The following is a 20,330-nucleotide window of genomic DNA, read 5'->3' as shown; positions in this document are numbered from 1 at the left end:
TGCCAGCAAGATAAACAGCACATTTACTAGCCCTGAGAAGTCCTAAAATATTTACTTTGTATGTATAGAAAAAGGATTTTTGGGCCTTTCTAAAGAGGGTGTTAAAATTTCTCTTCAGTAGTCTGTATAAGTAGACTCACACTACTAAGGGAGCTCAATGGATGGAGAGAAATAAAAAAGTAACTTCTTTTCCCTCCCCAATACAACTTAAGTCTCTCCAGAATATTTCTACAACACTTTCGCTGCTAAATATGGCATATACAAATATGCTACAGCATTGGTTTAGGTACGTTTGTGATGACTTTAATTACTCAAATATGGATCTGCCACTTGTAAATAACGTGGCCATCTCAAACCCTGCTAGTAAAACCTCTGGGCCAAGCCTTACCATCCCATATTGTGCTTTAAGAATTAAACATGAAAACTGAGGTGATATCTAAGTTAGTTTCTTCTCCACTTACCTGCCAAGACCTAAATTCCAGCTTTTATGTTTTTCCTTGCAACTCTAAATGGCATCTAACATTTAAAATAGGTATTTTTATGTTCTATGTTTAAAAAGAGTTTCAAAGTTTTTAAAAACTAATTTAAAATTTTTTTTGCAATGAAAGCAGATGTCTGGATTTGTTTGATTTCCCACCAGTATTTGTGAACTCAGCATTGCAATAGAGCACAAGAACCAAGAGGAACCGCTTTAGCCCCAATCCGACACTTGCTCAGGGGAGTAAATTTACTCCTGGGAGTCATCCCATCGAGTTCAATGGCACTACACTCCTGTGCATATAGTTTCTCACAGGCTTAAGTTACTGCAGGGTTGTGTCCTACGTTGATATTAGCCAATAGTGAGTTTGGGACAGTAGCCTGCAATCATATCTGCACTGGCAGTTCCAGGCACCTGCAAGGATACCTGCTGAAATGAACAGGACTCTGCATCGGTTTGCTGGCAGAACTTGGGCCTCACTAATGGAAACAAAAGGGAATGTGTGAGCAATCTTTTTGCACTGTCCAAGCTGAATAAAATCCAAAAAGTGAATGGACAGCATTAATAGTGAAAAATACAATAGATTTTAATAACCTACAGCATAGAAAACACACTTAAAGAAACCTACCTATTTGAAAATAAATTCCCTGACACTGTCCCTTTAAAATTTAGCACCACTTTCTCTTTTGAGATACACACGTGCCTCTCATTGATGTCAATGACAGTAGTACGTGCATCTGAGGGCAGTCTGGCCCTCAATGTGAACATAATAAAGTTCTTCATAAAATACTAAGTCAAAATAAAATGTCACGGTCTCTATACAAGACTTCCTGGCTACAGATATTCTACCCTTGATCTTTACACAGAACGCCTTAGGCTGACTGTGAAATTTCTGGATTCGTTGCAAGGGTAGTTATATGCCTTCAAAATATTGGTTAAAGCAAGCAAGCTTAAGAGAAATAAAGTGCATCATTGGAAGGTAGCATCCCCTCACATAGAGGGATCTTATTTCTGTGTTAAGAAAAATAAACCCAGGAAGAGGAAAGATGTAGAGAGTGAAAATGCATTAGCAAATACAGATAAATTTGTTTTTAATAAAGGAGTTAATTTTCTTTCAATCCTATATAAAACAATAGCAATTAAAAACTTCATTTTTGAAAGTAAAATATTTACATATGAACAAGTAACTGTGCAAAATTTACATGAAAAAAATGGAAAGACAGGATTTCCTAAAAGACAAAATAAAAGGTGTAACAGTTGTCAGGTGTTGATAAAAATACTGATCAGCATTCAGTTTACACGCAAGAGAGTTAAATTCTAACATGAGAGTTCACACGAAGAAAGCCAAAGTATTTACAGTCATAAAAGTACTATCAATAGACAATTTAATACAATAACCTCTGAAAATATAAAGAACCAATTAGTATATTTGTAATAAAAAAATAGGTACAAAGAAGGGACTTTGCTCTGGACATCTTTAAAGTAGGCCCACAGCTTGCATACAGTCTTTTAGCAAAATAATTATAGTTTACATAGCCATTTTTTATGTTATGTGCCAAAAATTATGTACAATTACTGACAAAATACACCAACCATTTTTCAACACTTGATTCACACTGAGAAAGTCTTTTTGATGATTCCTCTCAACTTTGATTTTATTTAATCTAAGCTTTCACTTTAGCTAAAAACACAGTGCAAGTAAAATATATTTATGCTGAAAAGGTTTTTCTCTTTTTCTTTTTTTTTCCTTTTTTCTTTTTTCAAACTTTACAGCTTTACAAACTATAGCAAATAAAATGCATTTTTACAGATGCTGATAAAAACATTCAGAAGTAACCCTCCTTTATGGGATTTCAGGGCCTCTAATAAGCAATAATGTGATTAAAAATTGAGGTTATGTTTCAATTAATTGTATATCCCTCTAGAATTTGAACGTTTTGGGGAAAGATAAATATTCTTAAAAATCAGTTTGCTTTGCTAACTGACTGTTTAAAAAAAGCTAAATGAAATGAGGTCATCTGCTGTAGACATATACCTATATAATCAATTTAGTTAAGTAAAACTGAACTAAAATGCACAATTAATGTTGAAACTGCTACAGGTATGACAAAGGGTAGCTAGTTATTTGCTAAACGATTCCATCAGTCTTTATATATGGCTTGTTTGGCAAGAAGGCCACTCAATCAAGAGATGAGTTAAGTTTAATTGTCCATTTATAGTATCCACAGGCCTTGTAAGTATCCTCACTGTTAAAGAAATGTATTTCTCTTGTACTGAAGAGTTTTTTTTATAAACAAGAATAAAAAACTGTTCCATGTAAAGAGGTGGTTGTTTTTGAAACAATATCCCATTTGCTTGTTACAAAAAGGCGTAATCTGCAAATATATAAAAAATGTCCTCAGGCGTCTCTCCGTCAAAAATACCTTGATCTTTTCCATTTTACTTAAGGAATGCTTTGTATAGCAATAGTGAATGGCTTGTCTCTCGCTCATTTTCTAAACAAAATATGAGGTCCCTGAGGTTCACCCGCGTTATCCTTTGTCGCGTAAACGGTCTAGTTGTTCCGACTCCAGAGCTGCCTGGGACTGGTGTACTTGTACTGGACCCCTGGAGGTGAGAAGAAAAGCTAGAGTCAGAACTTTTAAACATCCACAGAGAATGTTTTGTGACAAGAACTTGTGACAGTTTTACAAACAACAAATGTGTGGGATATAAAGCGAGGGACTTCTCACAGGAATTTATCCAGTACTGTATGCCATTATGTTACCCAAGGTTTTCAGAACCTAAAACTGTGGTAACGTAACTGTTTCTCTCCAGGCGTCGTCAGGAATAAATCAACGGGGGCACAGCTCATCCGTCTGATATACAATTGATACAAGCCAGAGTGTTTTTATCTAAAACTGCTTTATTACATCTTAAGCACGCACACACACACAGTTGCAGTAGGTATAGAGCATTTCAAAACATTTGTATTTATCTAAAGTTAGATGATTTTGAGGGATCAGCAGCCAGGCTTCGGGGGGGGCCCTCCTTCCATCTAGCTGCTGGGGAACTTAGCTGTCAGATCCTTGCCCAAAGAAAGCGTCTTCAGACTGCTCCAAAGCAAATTCTTTTGTCTAATCTTTTATAACTAACTTCTCTAAGGTGCCACAAGTACTCCTGTTCTTTTAACTTCAAACAAAGCACATAACCTATAGTGACTCCTATGGAGTCACCAATTCTCCTAATTTCAGCAAAACTATTCATCGCTTATCAAAACAATAAAAAAAACTTACGTATCAGAGGCGCTCAAGACCAAGGTTGGCCATCCAAACATTCCTTCTATTTTCACAATATGTTCACTTTTTATCCCATGCTCCCATTCTGATAGCAAAACTGCAAACATGCAGCTATTTGGCCTTGCCTCTCAGGGCCTAAGATTTTCTTAGCTATGTGATGTTTGGTTTTCAACTGGTAGTCGCTAAACATACAAAGTTGCTGACTGCAGTACTTTCAAATTCTGGGGCACATGCAGGAATGTCAAATTTGGGGTAACAATTAGACAGGGGAGATATTTTGTTTTCAAACAGCAGCATAGCTCAGTTAGCAGACTGACGCACCCATTGTTCTAGTATACAACCTGCAAAAAAAATCTAGTTCTTTTATTGTCCACATCATCTGTTGGGAAAAGCTATTCAAATCATGTCCTTAAACACTCTTTAGCAGATACTGGTACTGCACAGATGTAGCTATAAAATAAAGTTTTCAGAAGTGCCTGAGTGACTTAGGCTCCGCAGTCCCATTTTAAAAATTGACTTAGGATGAGATCCTGACCCCCACTCCAACCCCTTTACACAGGGTAAAAGGACCTTTGTGGTAAAAGGTCCCTAAAGACTTGTGTCTGGCGGGGAGAATTCCCCCAATGCAGGGACTACAGAAGTCTGCCATAAAAGCTGCCTTCTGAGGACCCCTTCACAAGCCTGGGTGTGCTGAAGGCAGGGTGTGTCGGGGCAGGTCCTGGCCCACAGGTCAGTGGGTGACAGGCTGACATAACTTAGAAAGGCCCCCAGGGCTGTGTACGTTATGCCAGGGGCACCAGAACAGCCCATGATCAGGAAGGCAAAGCACCTTAGCCCACTGCTGCTGCCACCCTCCTCCCCTGAGGTGCAGCACAAAATCTCACCCTTAGGAGATTAATTCCTATTGACTTTCAATGGGATTTAGGCTCGAGTCACCCAGGTGCTTTTGGTTTTTAGATTAACTTTTCTTGAAAGTTCACTGTCAGGTTAGCTTCAACTCTTCCCACCAAATATCACAACCTGCTTGGTATCCTGTGTACAGATTAGTCAGGTGGAATGTATTTAAAACACAAAAGTGGGGAACAGAAGACAGATTTAACTAAAGAATAGTTACCTACCCTACAGTACCTATGGTTCTTCAAGATGCTGTAGTCAGTATGTCTCCCCCTGCTGGAGTGCATGCATCACAGGTGCGTGAGATTGGGTTGTTGTTTTTTTAAACACTATCCAGCAGGGCACTCCTTCATCTGATGCCACGTGAGGGCATAAAGAGCGAAGTGACCACGACCCTCCCCCAGTTCCCTTTCAATTAGAAGCCCATGGTAGCCAAGGACTCCAAGTGGGGATGGAGGGCAGGTTGTGGGATCCACACTGACTACAACATCTCAAAGAACCATAGTTACTGTAGGGTAACAGTTTGAGTAGGTGTCAGTGTGGATCCCACTGGAAGTGGGTGGTGAGTGAGCATTACGTGTGCCCTCAGGATGGTGGAAGTGAGGAGCTCCAGCTGCATCAGTTGAACAATGACTGTAGTACTGTTCTCCCAAGGTTGGCATCTGACCTACAAGCTAAGTCCAAGGCATAGTATTTGACAAACAATCAGTGGGTTACTCCATGTTGTTGCCTTACAGATCTCCAATACTGGCACATTCCAGAAGCAAGCAGACAATGTTGCTGGTGCTCTGGTGGAGTGGTCTTGATGTTTAGTAGGAAAGGTGCACCAGCCAGCTGGTAACAATGAGATACATTGTGTTAGCCATTTTGATATCCTCTGTGAAGAGATAGCTTGACCTTTAGAATGTCTGGCTACATCCTGGCAGCTTATTGCCCACAGTCTCAATGGTCTGGTCCTGTCAATATATAATAAAGTGAAGTCCTGGAAACATCAAGTGCATGTAGTTTTTCCTCCTGGTGTCAAGTGTGGCTTCAGGAAGAAGGCAAATCAATTTACCTCACTGGTTCAGATCAAGTTCCAAGATTACCTTCCAAATAAATTTTGGAGACGGTCTCAGCACTACTTTGTCCCTATGGAATGTTACATGGTGGTGGGTTCAGCCATAAGTACTTGAAGCTCACTCACTCTCCTGTCTGAAACAATATCTAGCAGGAATCAGACGACATGTAGGGCTGGAAGGGATCTTGAGGGGTCATTAAGTCCAGCCCCCTGCACTGAGGCAGAACCAAGTAAACTAGACTAGCCCTGACAGGTGTTTTGTCCAACTTATTTTTAAACACCTCCAGCCCTTTATACTGCCTTCTTCTCGCAGCTACCCAGGTGGTGAGCTAATTACCTCACAAGCTCATTAGATTCTCTACAGGTGCAAGTGATCACTTCTGTTCTTCCAAATCTGCTCAAACTACTCAACTCCCTCCTACTCTAACCCCATCTGATGCCCTTAGTGAGCTAAGTTACCTGGGTGCTGGCTTCCAAAGGGCTCTATTTGTAGATGCTAACAGCCCCTTGTCACAGACTCAGTTTCCCTCAACTGTGAAAATTTCAATAGATAAAAATAGAAAAAAATGCTTCAAAATAACCATCAATATCTGTCAATTATAAAAAAATAAAAATCAAATTCTACCAAGCCTACTTATTAATTTAATCTAGACCACATTTCCCTAGTTTACTTATGAGAATGTAATGTGGGACTGTGTCAAAAGCCTAACTAAAAAAATCGATCTCTCCTGCCTCCTGCTTCCCCTCTATGCACTACTGTCAAAGAGGAAGCTAGGCTGGTTTGGCATAATTTGTACTTGATAAATCCATGCTAGCTATTCCTTATAACCCTATGATCCCGTAGGTGCTTACCAATTAAATTGTTTATTTGTTCCAGTATCTTTCCAGGTACCAAAGTTAGGCTGACTGCTCTATAACTCCCTGGATTTTCTTTGTTTCCCTTTTTAAAGATAGGTACTGTGTTTGCCCTTTGTCATCCCTCTGGGATCTCACCCATCGTCCATGAGTTCTTGAAGATAATTCCTAACAGTTCTAAGATTGTTTCAGCTAGTTCCTTAAGTATCTGAGGATGAATTTCATCAGGGCGTGATGACTTGAATGCATCTAACCTACCTAGATATTCTTTAACCTTTTCTTTTCCTATTTGGCTTGCATTCCTTCCCTGTTGTTAATATTAATTGTGTTGAGTACGTGATCACTATTCACCTTTTAAGGGCTAGTCTATACTAGAAGCACTACAGCAGTGCAAATGTAGCACATCTCCAGGAGAAAGAGCTCTCTTGTCAGCATAATAAAACCATCTCTGCAAGAGGTGGTAGCTATGTTGGTGGAAGAAACTCTCCTGCCGACATAGCACTGTCCACACCAGCGCTTAGGTCGGTGTAACTTGCATCACTCGGGGGATGGCTTATTCACACCTGAGCGACATAAGTTATACCAACATAGGTGGTAGTGTGTATGTGCCCTTAAGTGAAGGCTGAAGCAAAATAGGCATTAAACACGGGGCATTAAGATGGGGGGGAGGGATAGCTCAGTGGTTTGAGCATTGGCCTGCTAAACCCAGGGTTGTGAGCTCAATCCTTGAGGGGGCCACTTAGGGATCTGGGGCAAAATCAGTACTTGGTCCTGCTAGTGAAGGCAGGGGGCTGGACTCGATGACCTTTCAAAGGTCCCTCCCAGCTCTATGAGATAGGTATATCTCCATATTTCACCTCAGCCTTTTCAATGTAGTCAGATATTTGATCTCCTGCCCCACTAAGTAGAGGATCTAAATTTCCCTTCTTCTTTCTCTTGCTCCTAATGTACTTGTAGAACTTCTCCTTGTTGCCTTTTATGTTCCATGCTAGGTGTAACTCATTTTGTGCCTTAGTCTTTTTTATTTTGTCACTACATGCTTGTGCTATTCTTTTGTACTCCCCCTTAGCAATTTGTCCACGTTTCTACTTTTTGTAGGATTCTTTTTCAATTTTCAGGTCATTAAAGAGCTCCTGGTGGAGTCATATTGGCTTCTTACTGTTCTTTCTATCTTTCCTTTGCATTGGGATAGTTTGCAGTTTTGTGCCTTTACTTCGGTCTTCTTGAGAAACTGCAAGCTCTCCTGAACTACTTTTATCTCTTAAGATTTTCTTCCTATGGGACCTTATCCACCAGTTCCATGACTTTGTTGAAGTCCATCATCCTTATTTGCTGCTCTCACTCCTTCCTTTCCCTAGAATCTTGATCACTTTCACCATCTTCAGAGAGAGGTGATGTAGGAAACATTCTAAGCAGCTTGACTGGAGGACTGCCAAATCTGGTTCAGTCTGCCCCGGAGCAGATTCTCTGACCAGTAAGCAAGTGTGCAAGAATCTCTTGAGAAACTGATACTGTGGGTTTAGTGATCAATCTCTCTCATGTACAGGCAGGTGGAAAGATTAAATTACTGTTTCAAGTGTTACAGTAAGCAGAGGATTGTCAGTATCAAGTCCTGGGCCAGGTCCACACCTTACTAGGAACCTCTTCCATTTCAATGAGTACATCAGTCTGGTAGTTATCTTCATGCTGAACCAGAATTTTCTGGTCCTGTAGGGAGCCATCTCTGTCCATAGTAGTTAACCAACAGCCCATGCTGTCAGGAGCAGTAACTCCAGGTCTGGGTGGGGCTGCGGTGCTGAGAGATCAGATCCAAACAGTCCAGGAGCTGGAGTGGATGCTAAATGGATATTTGCAAGAGATCTGTCAACCAAAACTGCCTCTGCCAATCAGAGGCAATGAGAATGGCCATGGCTTTGTCTCTCCTGATCTTGCAGATTACCCTAGGAGTCAGGGAATTGGTGGAAAGGCATAGAGCAGCCCTGTTCTACTATAGTAGGAAATAATCCAGCATGGTTACCAGATGCATCTGCCTCTGGAGCTAAAGTTCTGAGACTTGGCACAGCCCTTGGTGGCAAACTAACCTATCAGGAGAAATTCCCAAAGATGGAATATTGGCCTATAATGGGGTACACTCACCTCTCATGAGTGCCCCCTGTTCAAGTGCATGCCTGCCTGCACCCTCTCTCCCGGTAGCCCTCCTTGGGCTTAGGTCCTTAATTAGTCCCACAGTCTATAAATGGTCTCGGCCCTGGTATCAAGCCGTACTTCAGGGCTTCCCCCCCGGAGGAAATATCGCTGGCCTCTCGGGTCCCAACTCTCCCATTGGACCACTAAAAGATTTCAGTTTCCCTTCTGGGGTGCATCAAGGTCCAGCCACTTTCCCAGTGGCTAGCGTGGCGAAGTGGGGTGGGGGGGGAAGAGGACCCAGACTCACCAACTACTCCAGGTCCCAGCCCAGGGGCCCTCTACATAGCAGCTGTCCACCACATCCCTTTAACTAAACTGCATCGCGGCTACGCTTCCCTTGGCCATTTCCCCATGGCCCTAGCACATCCTTCACCCTATCCTCAGAGCCTTGTTCTGGATGAGTCCAGCAGCCAGCCTGGAGGTCCTTCTCGCTTCCCCGGGTCTCTGCCAGCACTGTGCTGTCCAAGGTCCTGTAGCTCCCTCAGCCAGCCACACAATCTGTACTCCTCCAGCTCCAGCCAGGAACCGACTGACTCTGGCCCTACAGCTCCTTTTATGTGAGGCTGCTGGGCCCTGATTGGCTGCTCCCAGTGGCCTCCCTCATTGGCTGCTTTCCCACAACCACTCTAGGCCACTTAGAGGACTTCTCTTCTACTCCTCTCTGGGGCATGGTATGGCAGGACTACAGGGCCTTCCAGAGGGCCTCAAAGGGTCTGGTACACCCCATCACATGGCTCCATGAGGAATCTGTGCAGGAACCATTTGTGGTTGGTCAAAGATTGTCTGATCAGGAAGTCCGCCAGATTGTTGCCGACTCCTGGGATATGAAAGATCATGGATCTCTGATGAACCTGACAGCCTCCAGACACAAAAGGCAGGTGTCCCCTTGTTTGCTTATGTAGAGCATAGTTAAGGTGTTGTCTGAAGATCGGCACAAACGAATTTCAGCAGACTGGCAGGAGTGCCCTACACAGGCCAGTCCAATAGCCCCGAGCTCCAGGATGTTCATATGCAACTTCACACTGTTCACTGGCGCAGCTGCAGCTGGTCAGCCCGATGTCATTTGTCTAATTTGTGGCTGTGCTAGGAGAGGATCTCTGGTACTGGTCTAGGGTTGCTCTCAGACTGTAATGGGGAGACATCCCTGCTCAACACTGGGGAGAAAGTGCAGTCTGGTGATGAGAAATAGTATTCCTCAAATAGTTGTGCTGAGGAGTAATGTCCAGCTTCAGTTGTGGGCCCGTTGTTGCATTGATATCATTGATGTCTCTGGATGGAGATCTTGAAGGGTGTACTTCAATCCTATAATCCTTGCAGCTGCTGGCGCTTTCATCGGTGCTGATGCCTACAGTGCCAGCTTACTCATTGCCACTCCCTTGGCAGATTACTTAGGTGCCCTAACCTTAGAGGGCAAACGATGCATCACTCCTTAATGTTTGGCACAGTGTGTCACCCTTATACTGAGCACCAGATCCGATGAGGTCATCAGTCCCAGAGCGGCCAATGCCAACTCTGATGGTACGAGTGTGGAAGTGATAGCCTGCTTCAGTCTTGAGACAGCAGTGCCTGATGCGGACAGCCCTGGTCCCAGTGTGATCGTCATGGATGTGGCTGGTATCAGTTTTGCCAGAACTGTCCTGCCTACCTTCCTTTCATTGCTAGATCATGCCGTGGTGTGTGTCTGCTTGGAGGAGCACTCGCTGAGGATAACCCTTTGGGTTCCTTGAAACTGGGTCTAAGGTGACGTCCATCAATTGATCAAGCAGGTGTAGTTTCAGCCATGTGTCCCTTGACTTGCGAGTCCTCAATGAGAAAGATTTACACACCAAGCACTTCTCACGGAGGTGGTTCTCTCCCAGACAGAAAAGGCATTGGCTACATGCTTTAATGAGAGGAATGAGTCCACTCTACGTCAGGTCGGGCTTAAATCCTGATGGTTTAGACACTATCTTGGCAGTTGGCATGAGATGTCTTACCCCACCGTCCAGGGAAGTAATCAGAGGGTACACATTTTTGTGTGTGGAAAACATCCAAATTAGTGAATAAATCAAAGAGGAGGGTCAAGTAGTTTTTCTTCAACCTCATCTTCTCGATTCCGTTTGAAGCAAAGAAAGGTAGCAGGTTGGACGCTCCCCAGCTACCACTTGTGGCAGTGCAATGGGAAAAAGGAAACGCAGGAGGGTTGTGACTGCTCTGTCCCTTAGGCCCTTGAATGGAAACACGAGGCTGCACTGGATGCATGTCAGGCTCCACCGGACACGGCTATTCAAAAAAATCCAATCTCACCTGCATGACGCGCACGCACACCTACCCTGAGATCCACGCGGACACATACTCAAAGAAGAACACCAGTTTATTTTACGGACAAGTCTCCAGAGAGGCTGTTGCGCTAACTCTCTGCAATAGAGAGTTTCTGTGTGATTAAATACTGGTTTGGCTGCAGTGGGAAGAGCATGCTTCTTAGACCCAAGACAACATGAAGACACATATACAGTAATAAGAATAGGAAAAAGGGGCAAGAAGAAGCCAGGTAAAAATTAAGGACCCCATTGGAGAAAGCCTGGGAATGGCAGAGAAAGTGCCAATGCTACGATGTAAAGAGGCTTTAAAAGGCAAAATTATATTAAATATAGCAGTAGAGAAAAAATTAGGGGGAAACGTTATGCTATAATTAAAATAGAATACTGAGACCAGAATAGTCACATGTTTAAAATGTTACAGCAAGCCACAGTAAAATGCAATACATCATTTTAAAGCTCACTGATTTACATTGTGCTGTCAATAAATATGAACAGCAAAAGCAAACAACTTTCCATAAAATGCCTTACTATTAAAAAATTTGTCAAGTGAATTTAATATTACCAGTTTTATGGAAATAAAATACTGGCGCTTGTGTGAATAACTGGACTAGAAAAACAGGCTGGTACACATGGATGGATGTCAAGTGTTTCCTTGTTACAGGCTAAAAACATTCAGATATATGTGGGGACGTGCTATGACCAGCAGATGGCATTCATAGGCCAAGAAGTCTGCTTGTGCCTTAATTTTAAAAAGGCTTTATTGTCGTGACTGCTGCTGCTGCTTTATAATAAACGCTTCTAAAATACATCAAAATAACCCTGCAGGTGGGATGGAAATGCACTACACTTTTACAAGTCTGTTTGCTAAGAATTATTTTAAAAAAATGCAGAGAGCAGATTTTCATTTTACATATTTTGTTACCATTTCATATTACTTTATTTGAAAGTATGTTTTATTGGAATACTGCAAACAGCATATTCTGTTTATAACATGCTTATAGGTAAATAGTCATTTTCCTATATCACTATAGTACCAAATAACACATTACAAAGGTCTCAAGTATGTTCCACTGGTGGGTTCAAACATCAGCTATATCTTTTTTTTTTTAAAAAATGAAACTATAGGGTATGTTCTGGAGAAAATGTAGTACATTAAAGATTCAAGAAAAATTACACTAATTTAAAGCCATGTGAATGAGATACTGAGAAATGGACTGTAATACAATCCTCTAGACTGCAAAGCAATATATTCATGCTCAGACTACATTATTGATTAAGAAACTAATGTGTTTGAGATTAGTGTTCCCTTGCAGGTACTTTATACTGTTCAGTGCAGCTCTTCCCAGTTCCATACAATTCTAATCATGAAATCAGACTTGTGCTTTTCAAGCAGGTTAACAATGTTCATTGGCTCACCAGCTAAATAATTATCCTAATTACAGGACTAAAGGGCCGGATTTTCAGAGGTGTTTAGGAGCCTTAAGATGCAGACAGGCACCTAGTGCAGGTTAGACACTTCTGATGTTCCTAGTAGGTGCCTACCTGCATTTTTAGGCTCTTAAATACTTAGGACCACATTTTAAAAGGTAAGGAAAGTGACACCTGTATTACAAAATATATAGAGGTTAACACTGTAAAAGGTGTGGCCACAAATGTTTGAGTTGTGGCATACAAGGCATTAAGAGGATATTTTTGCTAACTTTTAATTAAATGAACTAGTCAGGTATGAAATACCTAACCCGACTGCAATCTGTATTACTGAATTCTGTAACACTACAATTACTACGTAGAGGTGACTTTACATGTAATTAAGATTCAGAATTCCTTTGACATCAAAAGCTCACATTTACAAATCTGTGTCTAAGTAGTGACAAACCTTATTTTCCACACTTCTTGTAATATGCCCTAACTACAAACTGTATACAAATGGTGACAAGTGGAGCTCAATTTAAAAATGTGAAGTGAAACACAGCAAAGGCACAGCTGTGAATCACATCAAAAGCAGCTGGTTCTTAATTAATCAGACAAAAGATTAGATTTCTAAGGGAACCTGTTTCTAATTGGTTAACCAGTAACTTATTAATCTGAGACAACTAAATTAGCCAGATTTAGTTAGAATACATCAGGTATTCCCAGTGAATGTAAAATATATTCCATAACCTAGATGGCACTAAGAGATAAGGTTGCACAGCAGAAATAGGTAGTGCCAACATTGTAACTGCATGTCCCAGTGACTCTATTCCTGCACATCATGACAATCATATGTTTTAATTACATATTTCTCAGAGCACATTAATTTTTATAGTCTTAGATAAGAATGTAGCATCTTGCAATTTTTACTGTTGTGTTTATACTGTTGTAATTGACCCATATATCTTTATTGGCTTAGATTTTTATATAAATTCTTTTCTCCCTAATTTATGTATTTTAATAAACCTGAACACTAATATACTTCTGTCAAAAGGTGCTTAACATGATAGATACAAATAAAAGTTGCCTATGCTTTAATGGGTCAAAATGTCATTTACTACTATCATATTTGTTCCATAACCAATTTGATGTTATAATATAGTATCATGTCATAGAATTATTACTTCAAAAGCAGAATAAAATACATAAGAAGAAGATGAGCTATTCTGAAACAAAGGTCTTATTTTCATGCAAATTAGCTTACCAATAAAGAACATGGGATGCTTAATACAGAAAGTGATATATAGGAAGAACTATTTAACTGTTTGTATGCTACTATCAGTTTTGCATGAACCATCAGTTAGAGAGCAACCTCTTTGCCATCCACAAGTCAAAAATTACAGAGCAAACCCTTAAAACTGTGCCAACTCCAAGAAGTTGTAATGCTTAAAAGAATTACAGAAATTGTACTTTCAACAGGAAACACTGACTCTATTTCCTGTTTATTAACAAGTCTGCAAATGCACCAGAGCATAGAGCACACACAGTTACCAAAAATGGAGTACACTGCTGACAAAGTCAAACTTAATTCTCTCCAGCAACTTCTCCTCCCTCCCGCCCCCAAACCTAGTGCAACTGTGCCTGGCAGAAAACACAATTTAACAGTTAAAGTTTTAACTACAAAAAAATGATTGAATCGATTGTCCTTAATGTCAGCAAAAACTAGGGTTAGTCCAAAATTGTAAAAAATTGGCTAGTAAATATTTAGAAACCATGTCGATTTTATACATGTTCCTGCTGCCTAATTCAGTCATGATTTCAAACTACCTTGCTTAGTCATTTTCGCATGGCAGTGGTTCCCAATGGCATTAACTGCTCGAAGAGGAAGTTACTCACCTTATAGTAACTGGAGGTTCTTCAAGATGTGTAGTTCCCTATCGGTACACACACACCCCATGCACACACAGCTGGAGAATTTTGAAAGCAGTGTCCGTTGGTCTGCACCATATGCCCTGGCTCACCTCATGCCTCTGACTCAGTAGATGAAGGTGTGCGGTGGGCCAGCCACCTCTCCAGTTCCTTCTCTACCACGAATCAGAGAAGATCCAAAACAGATGGGAAAGACAGAAGGTAGTAGAATACAAATAGGGATCGCACATCTCAAAGAACCTCCAGTTACTATAAAAGGTAAATAACTTTCTCTTCAAGTTCTAGTCCCTGCATGTATTCCACTGTGGGTGATTGACAAGCAGTACTCAAATAGGAGGTGGGTGGGAGGTTGTAAATGGCAGAGTACAACAAAGGACTGCCATTCCTAAAGATATAATCATCAGAGCAGTCCTGTACCAAAGCACAGTGTCTCAACAAAGGTGTCGATGGAGCACCATGTAGCTGCCTTGCTAATGTCAAGTAGATACACCTCTTGAAATGATGCCACAGAGATCGCTTTCACTCTTGTGGAATAAGCTCTTACCCCAAGAGGAGTTGGAAGATTAGACAGAGCAAAATACAGCTTGAGATGCATTTTAAGATTCCTTGAGAGCATCTAGCCTGACCCTTTCCGCTACAGCGACAAACAGTCTAGGAGGCTTCCTGATCAGTTTTGTTCTCTGCAGGTAAAAGGCTAAGGCTCGCTGAACGTTGAGGGAATGGAGCCTCCTTTCTTCTGAGGATGAGAGAGGTCTTTGAAAGAACACAAGTGTGAACTAATGGGTTCACAGACTGCTTTGTGGGTGAATTTAGAGGGTAAAAACATTATGAGACTTTATCCTTATGGAATGTAGCATAAGGAGGATCTGCCATTAACACTCCAAGCTCACCAACCCCCGTGGCTGAGGTGAGAGCTACCAGGAATGAGACCTTCATGGACAGGAAAGACATGGAGCAAAAAGCTAATGGTTCAAAAGGAAGCTAAGTGAGTACTGAGAGAACAAGATTCAAGTCCCATTGAGGAACAGGCTTTCTATCGGCAGAAAGGTTCTGATTAGGCCTCTCCACCATGTGAAAGTAGGTATTCCTCATGTTGAGAGTTGTAAACCACAGGTCCTTTTTCAGGGATGAAATTACAGATGCCAATGTGACCATGCAAAACTTGAGTTTGCAAATAAAGTAGCTGCGATGGCAAAGGTTGAAATGGGTTTCCAGCTACCACCCTTCTTTTTGGGTAATAGGAAGTATGTTGAGTAAAAACTACTCCCTTAGTACTGAAGAGGAACCCACTCTATCACTCCTTGCTATAACAGAGAAATTCCACTTCTTGTCTGATAATGTTCTTGTGAGAGCAGCCCCTAAGAGGGGGTGGAAATGAGGGCTTTGGAGAGGGTAGGAACATAAACCATCATATAGCAAGAATGGAGGACATTCAGAACCTGTCCATTGTTACTGCACTCCCAGTGTTGAAAGAATATTAGATTACCTCCAAAGGGTACACAGGAATCAGGAGGTGTTGGACATAGTGGTTTGCATCTCTCGAGATGCCATCAAAAATATTTAGCTGAGAGAGAGGGATAAGGAACCTGCTGCCGGTGGTGTGGGGAAGTGAATCTTTTGAATCCTTTGTCTCTTATGGGTTCTCATAAGGTCTCTGATGGAAGAACTGTTAAACCATTAGCCTAGGCTTGTATGATTGCTGGTGGAATTCTCTTTGGGGCAAGTGTAATATTCCTAGGGAGCAGAGGGGTGGTCCTGGAGTCCTTAAAAGTGTATAAGGATTCATCTGTCTTCTGATTAAACAGATGAGTCTCATTGAAGGGTAGGTCATCAGCAGTGTTCTGGACCTCCCTGGGAAACCCCAAAGTATGGAGCCATGACTCCCTGAGCATTACAATTGCAGGAGTCATTGTCCTGGAAGATGCATCAGCCAGATCTACTGTGATTGTACAGTGGTCCTGGCAACCATTTTGACTTCCTCTCTGAGAGCCTGGAAATGAGCTCTGTCCTGCTGTGGGAGAATGTCAGTAAAGTACATGAATTTGGAATAGTTAAGGAACTCGTACTTAGCTATAAGTGCCTCATAGTCAGCTATCATGAACTGGAGTCTAGAATAAGAAAAGACCTTTCTTCCCAACAAGTCAAGGCGTTTGCCCTCCTTGTCAGTTGCAGTAGAACTGGGCAGTCTTGCCTAGATCTCTCCACTGCAGCCTGGATGACTAAAGAGTTAGGAGCAGTGAGAGAACAGAAATTCCATCCCTTTGGCTGGGAGACAATACTGTTTCCCTGCCATCTTGGAATAGGAGCGCAGTAACTGAGGTATGCCAGGCCACTCTAGCTAGCTCCATGATGGCTTTGTTAACAGGGAGCGCTATTTGACTGGAGCCGGAGGACTGAAGGACTTCCAGGAGCTTGTGTTGAGTATGGCCAAAAAGATGGATCAAATGGGGATTGAGGAGCTCCCCATGCTATGGGGTATCAATGGCTACAAGGCAGGTGATGAGGTGGAAGCAGGTCCCAAACTGGGCCAGGCCTTCTGACTGGGAAGGTGTGTCATGGAGGAGGGAATAATGGTTCATCGGGCAAGAATCTCCCAGTGAGGTGACAACCAATTCTGGTTCCAACGGTGGCACTGACGGTGCCATTGGAGGGAAATCATAGCTCAAAGATGGAATGGGAGACAAACTCCACCCAAAAGCCAGCTCCCCTGGTGGAGTCATAGCCTCTCTCAACAGGGAGGGACCCAGTGGAGCAGGAAACTCCAGGTTTGGGAAAGCAAAGACATCCTCAGGAAAAGCGTAGGTCTCCGCTCTTTCCGGAGTTAGAGGGGTCCTGTTTGCCTGCACCACTGGAGATGCAGTAGAGACAGTCTCTGCCACAGCCATTGAAGACAAAACCAGTACTGCAAATAACCGAGGCTCTTGGTAATCAGTCTTCACTGGTGCCCACAGATCCCAGGATTTGCAGTGTACTGGAGGCACTGGTGCCACTGGATTGTGATCTGGTGTTGATAGTGCCCTAGATATGTGAGCCTTCTTGTCATGCCTCTGAGACTTAGTACATCCTATGTTCTCTTGAGCTGAGTTTAAAAGACTTGCTTGGTTTAGGCAGGGCTTAATCCAACTTCTTCAAAGTGGATCTGGAGACTTAGCCTCGTGCTTGTAAGAATGCTCCTTGCTCTCCTGGTAAAACCTCACCGAGGGATCTGTGGGGGTAGACTCCCTCTCTCCTGAATTGGACCTTGTGGCAGGAGATGCCCACTCCTTACTGAGTCAAGCTGATGGGGGGAGGGGAGGTTTTGAAGGGTAACCCAGCCTGGGTCTGAGTGCAGCTTCATGGCCTTTTCCATTAGGTGCTTCCTAAGGCAAAGTTTCCATCCTTTCCAGGTGGGGAACAAATAGCAGATATTGCACCTTGCTGCAAAGTGGGCTTCCCCGAGGCAGTACGAGCAGCATTAATAGTCGTCACTGACTGAGAAGGATCATGGACAGGAAGCACAAATTTATGTTATGGGCATAGTCTGGTACCCAATGGGTACCAGGTTGGGGAGACTGACTAACCGTAAAACTCAAACTATCAGATTAAAAAAAAACCTTTAAAACTTTAAACTCTATTTACAGATATCTAAATAGTCACAGATAAAGGAGAAAGCTGAAGCTTTGGACACTGGGGGTTCTGACCCGGACCCTACAGTGGCGAGAAGGAAATGGAGAGGCGGTTGGTCTGCCCGCCTGGTTCCTTTATCTCCTAGGTCAGATGCATGAGGTGAGCCAAGGTGCATGTGTGGACCAACGGACACTGCTTTCAAAATTCTCCAGCTCCAGGCACATGGAACATATGCATACCCACAATGGAATACACATAGGGACTCAAAGAAGAGGTATACATCAACTGTAGTGGAGAGCATACTTTCCCATGTGGGTAGGCAGTCACACACTAGCTCTGCTCCAGCTAGGACGCTGAGAGTAGCAGTGTAGACAGGACTGGAATGGATGGCACCTTGGGCTAGCCATCTGAATACACATCCTGGACTGCACTAGTATTTTTAGCATAATTCGAGCAGAGCTAACATGCCTGCCTACCTGCACCGGGAAGCACACTTCCAGCTGTTGTGTAGACATACCCAAAGAGGTGAGCAGTAAAGAAAGTCTACAGTTTGGCTACTATTAACAAGGTAACTGACTGCACTGTCTCCCCTGGTCTCTTCTCTGCATCACTGAAACATGTATCCTCCTAGAGACCTAACCTCTGACTCCACTTCTGGAACATTCCCCTTCCCAAATCCCTTTCAGGGGATTCCAACCTACTATGGGAGAGCCATAAAGTTACAGGATTTTATTTATTTAACACGCACACGCCTCTTGGTAGAGAGAGAAATTACCATGCAGAAAGCAACCACTACCTCCTCTTCTTGCCAGTTTGCCTCCTCCAACGTTGTGGAGGCTGAACATGGCTGGGATTGGGAGGGAAGCATGCTGCAAGGCCAACAGTTCCAAAGTTTCCTCTCTTGGGCCTGATCTATTGTGTTCTACTATGTTCTGCTCATGGAAGCAGTGCTAACATTAGCCCTAGTCTTAGGATCAAATGATTCTTTCTGCACTTTAAAATAATTTCTGCTGCTCAGGAAACTTTCAGCAACAAGGGAAGAAGATAATAAAGGGAAAGACTGTTGCAGAGGACAGGGTAACAAAACCATAGCATATTTGCATACAAAAGTTAGAATTATACTGTACCTCTGTCCCTGATCCAGATCCTGGAGAATCCACTTTTCTTTTCTTTCTAGGACCAATCGCAGCTAATGCAGTTAAGTTGGCATCCCTCTGTCTCATTTGTGCTAGCTCTTGTTGCTGCATCTGTGTTTTTCAGAACAAAGTTACAATTCATTTTTTTTCCCCCTTCTGATTTTCTGAGAATATTTAGATTGTTAAATGACGTGCTCATCTGAACACATACCTCCTTGGCCTTCTGTTTCAACCTTAGCTGTTCTGGGTCTTCTTGTCTAGACCGAGACTGTATATTGGTAAAGGGTATAGGAGGAAGAAGTACATAAATTAATAAAATTGCAAAAGAAGTGGACACTAAACTATATGTAGTTTCTTGAAATTATTTCATTGGCTTCAATGGGAGTAGAGGGTGCTCAGCACTTCTGAAAAATCAGACCACTTTGTAGATAGACATGTAAAGCTATTTTTAGGTAACTTAGGGTACCCAAGTTTGGAATTTCTTCTCTTAATGCAAGTCTTTATGAATCATTACACATATGGCACCCAGATTCTATGGATTTCTACGGCACCCATCACAGAAGGTACAGTTACTGATGATATACATTCATTCAGTATTTTACTTAGTAATCCAAAAATCATTGCTACATTCACTGTTTCAGTATTTCACTTAGATACCTGAAAAATCACTGTTCTTTCATTTCTTTATTCAGAATCAGCATCCAATTAATACAAAAGAGTTCCTATTTTGCATTTGACTTAAGTAGACAGGTTGCTTCCATAAAAATTCTACTTCACTGTAACCATGCATCAGCAATATGCAGCAAGGAAAAAGCGCATTCCTCTTCTGGTGGACTCAAATGGCATCCAAGTATCTGAAAATTCGTGTCTCTAGCTACCTGTGTAGGGGCCCAAACTACACAGACTGGAGCTTGTGATTTATTGCATTCATAAACACAGATTAAATCTATGCCTGAGAAAAGAGAACTGGACCTTGACCTTTGTGAAATGTTACCCCTTTGGCGTACAATTACCCACCTAATTATGAACATAGGTACCACAACTGCCAATGCAAATCAGGTAACTGCTTGAGCAAATGACCAGTTAAATGGCTAACTGGCCATTTGCACTAGCAGTTACTATAGTTGCTTACACAAATTGGGTAACTGCTCACTTAAAGAAACAGAAAAACCAGGGTCTAAGAGTCAGCAAATCCCT

At 42.2% G+C, this 20,330-nt stretch overlaps 1 protein-coding gene across 1 annotated transcript in view; it reads right to left on the bottom strand.

Annotated features, from left to right (window-relative positions):
- Nucleotides 1–2,245: 2,245 nt before the first annotated feature.
- The window catches only part of TAF4 (TATA-box binding protein associated factor 4), a 65,323-nt gene continuing 47,238 nt past the window's right edge, over nt 2,246–20,330 (bottom strand). Inside the window, exons 14-16 of the mRNA XM_065414529.1 lie at nt 19,345–19,401; nt 19,125–19,244; nt 2,246–3,085 (exon numbers count right to left, since the gene is read on the bottom strand). Of these exons, the coding sequence (XP_065270601.1) occupies nt 2,918–3,085; nt 19,125–19,244; nt 19,345–19,401 (345 nt within the window). The 3' untranslated portion in view covers nt 2,246–2,917. The remainder of the gene's footprint in view (nt 3,086–19,124; nt 19,245–19,344; nt 19,402–20,330) is intronic.

The sequence above is a fragment of the Emys orbicularis genome, chromosome 12 (genome assembly GCF_028017835.1).
Source record: "Emys orbicularis isolate rEmyOrb1 chromosome 12, rEmyOrb1.hap1, whole genome shotgun sequence".
Classification (NCBI taxonomy): domain Eukaryota; kingdom Metazoa; phylum Chordata; order Testudines; family Emydidae; genus Emys; species Emys orbicularis.
The sequence above is the reverse complement of the archived record's forward strand: the minus strand, read 5'-3'. Positions and strand labels throughout refer to the sequence as shown.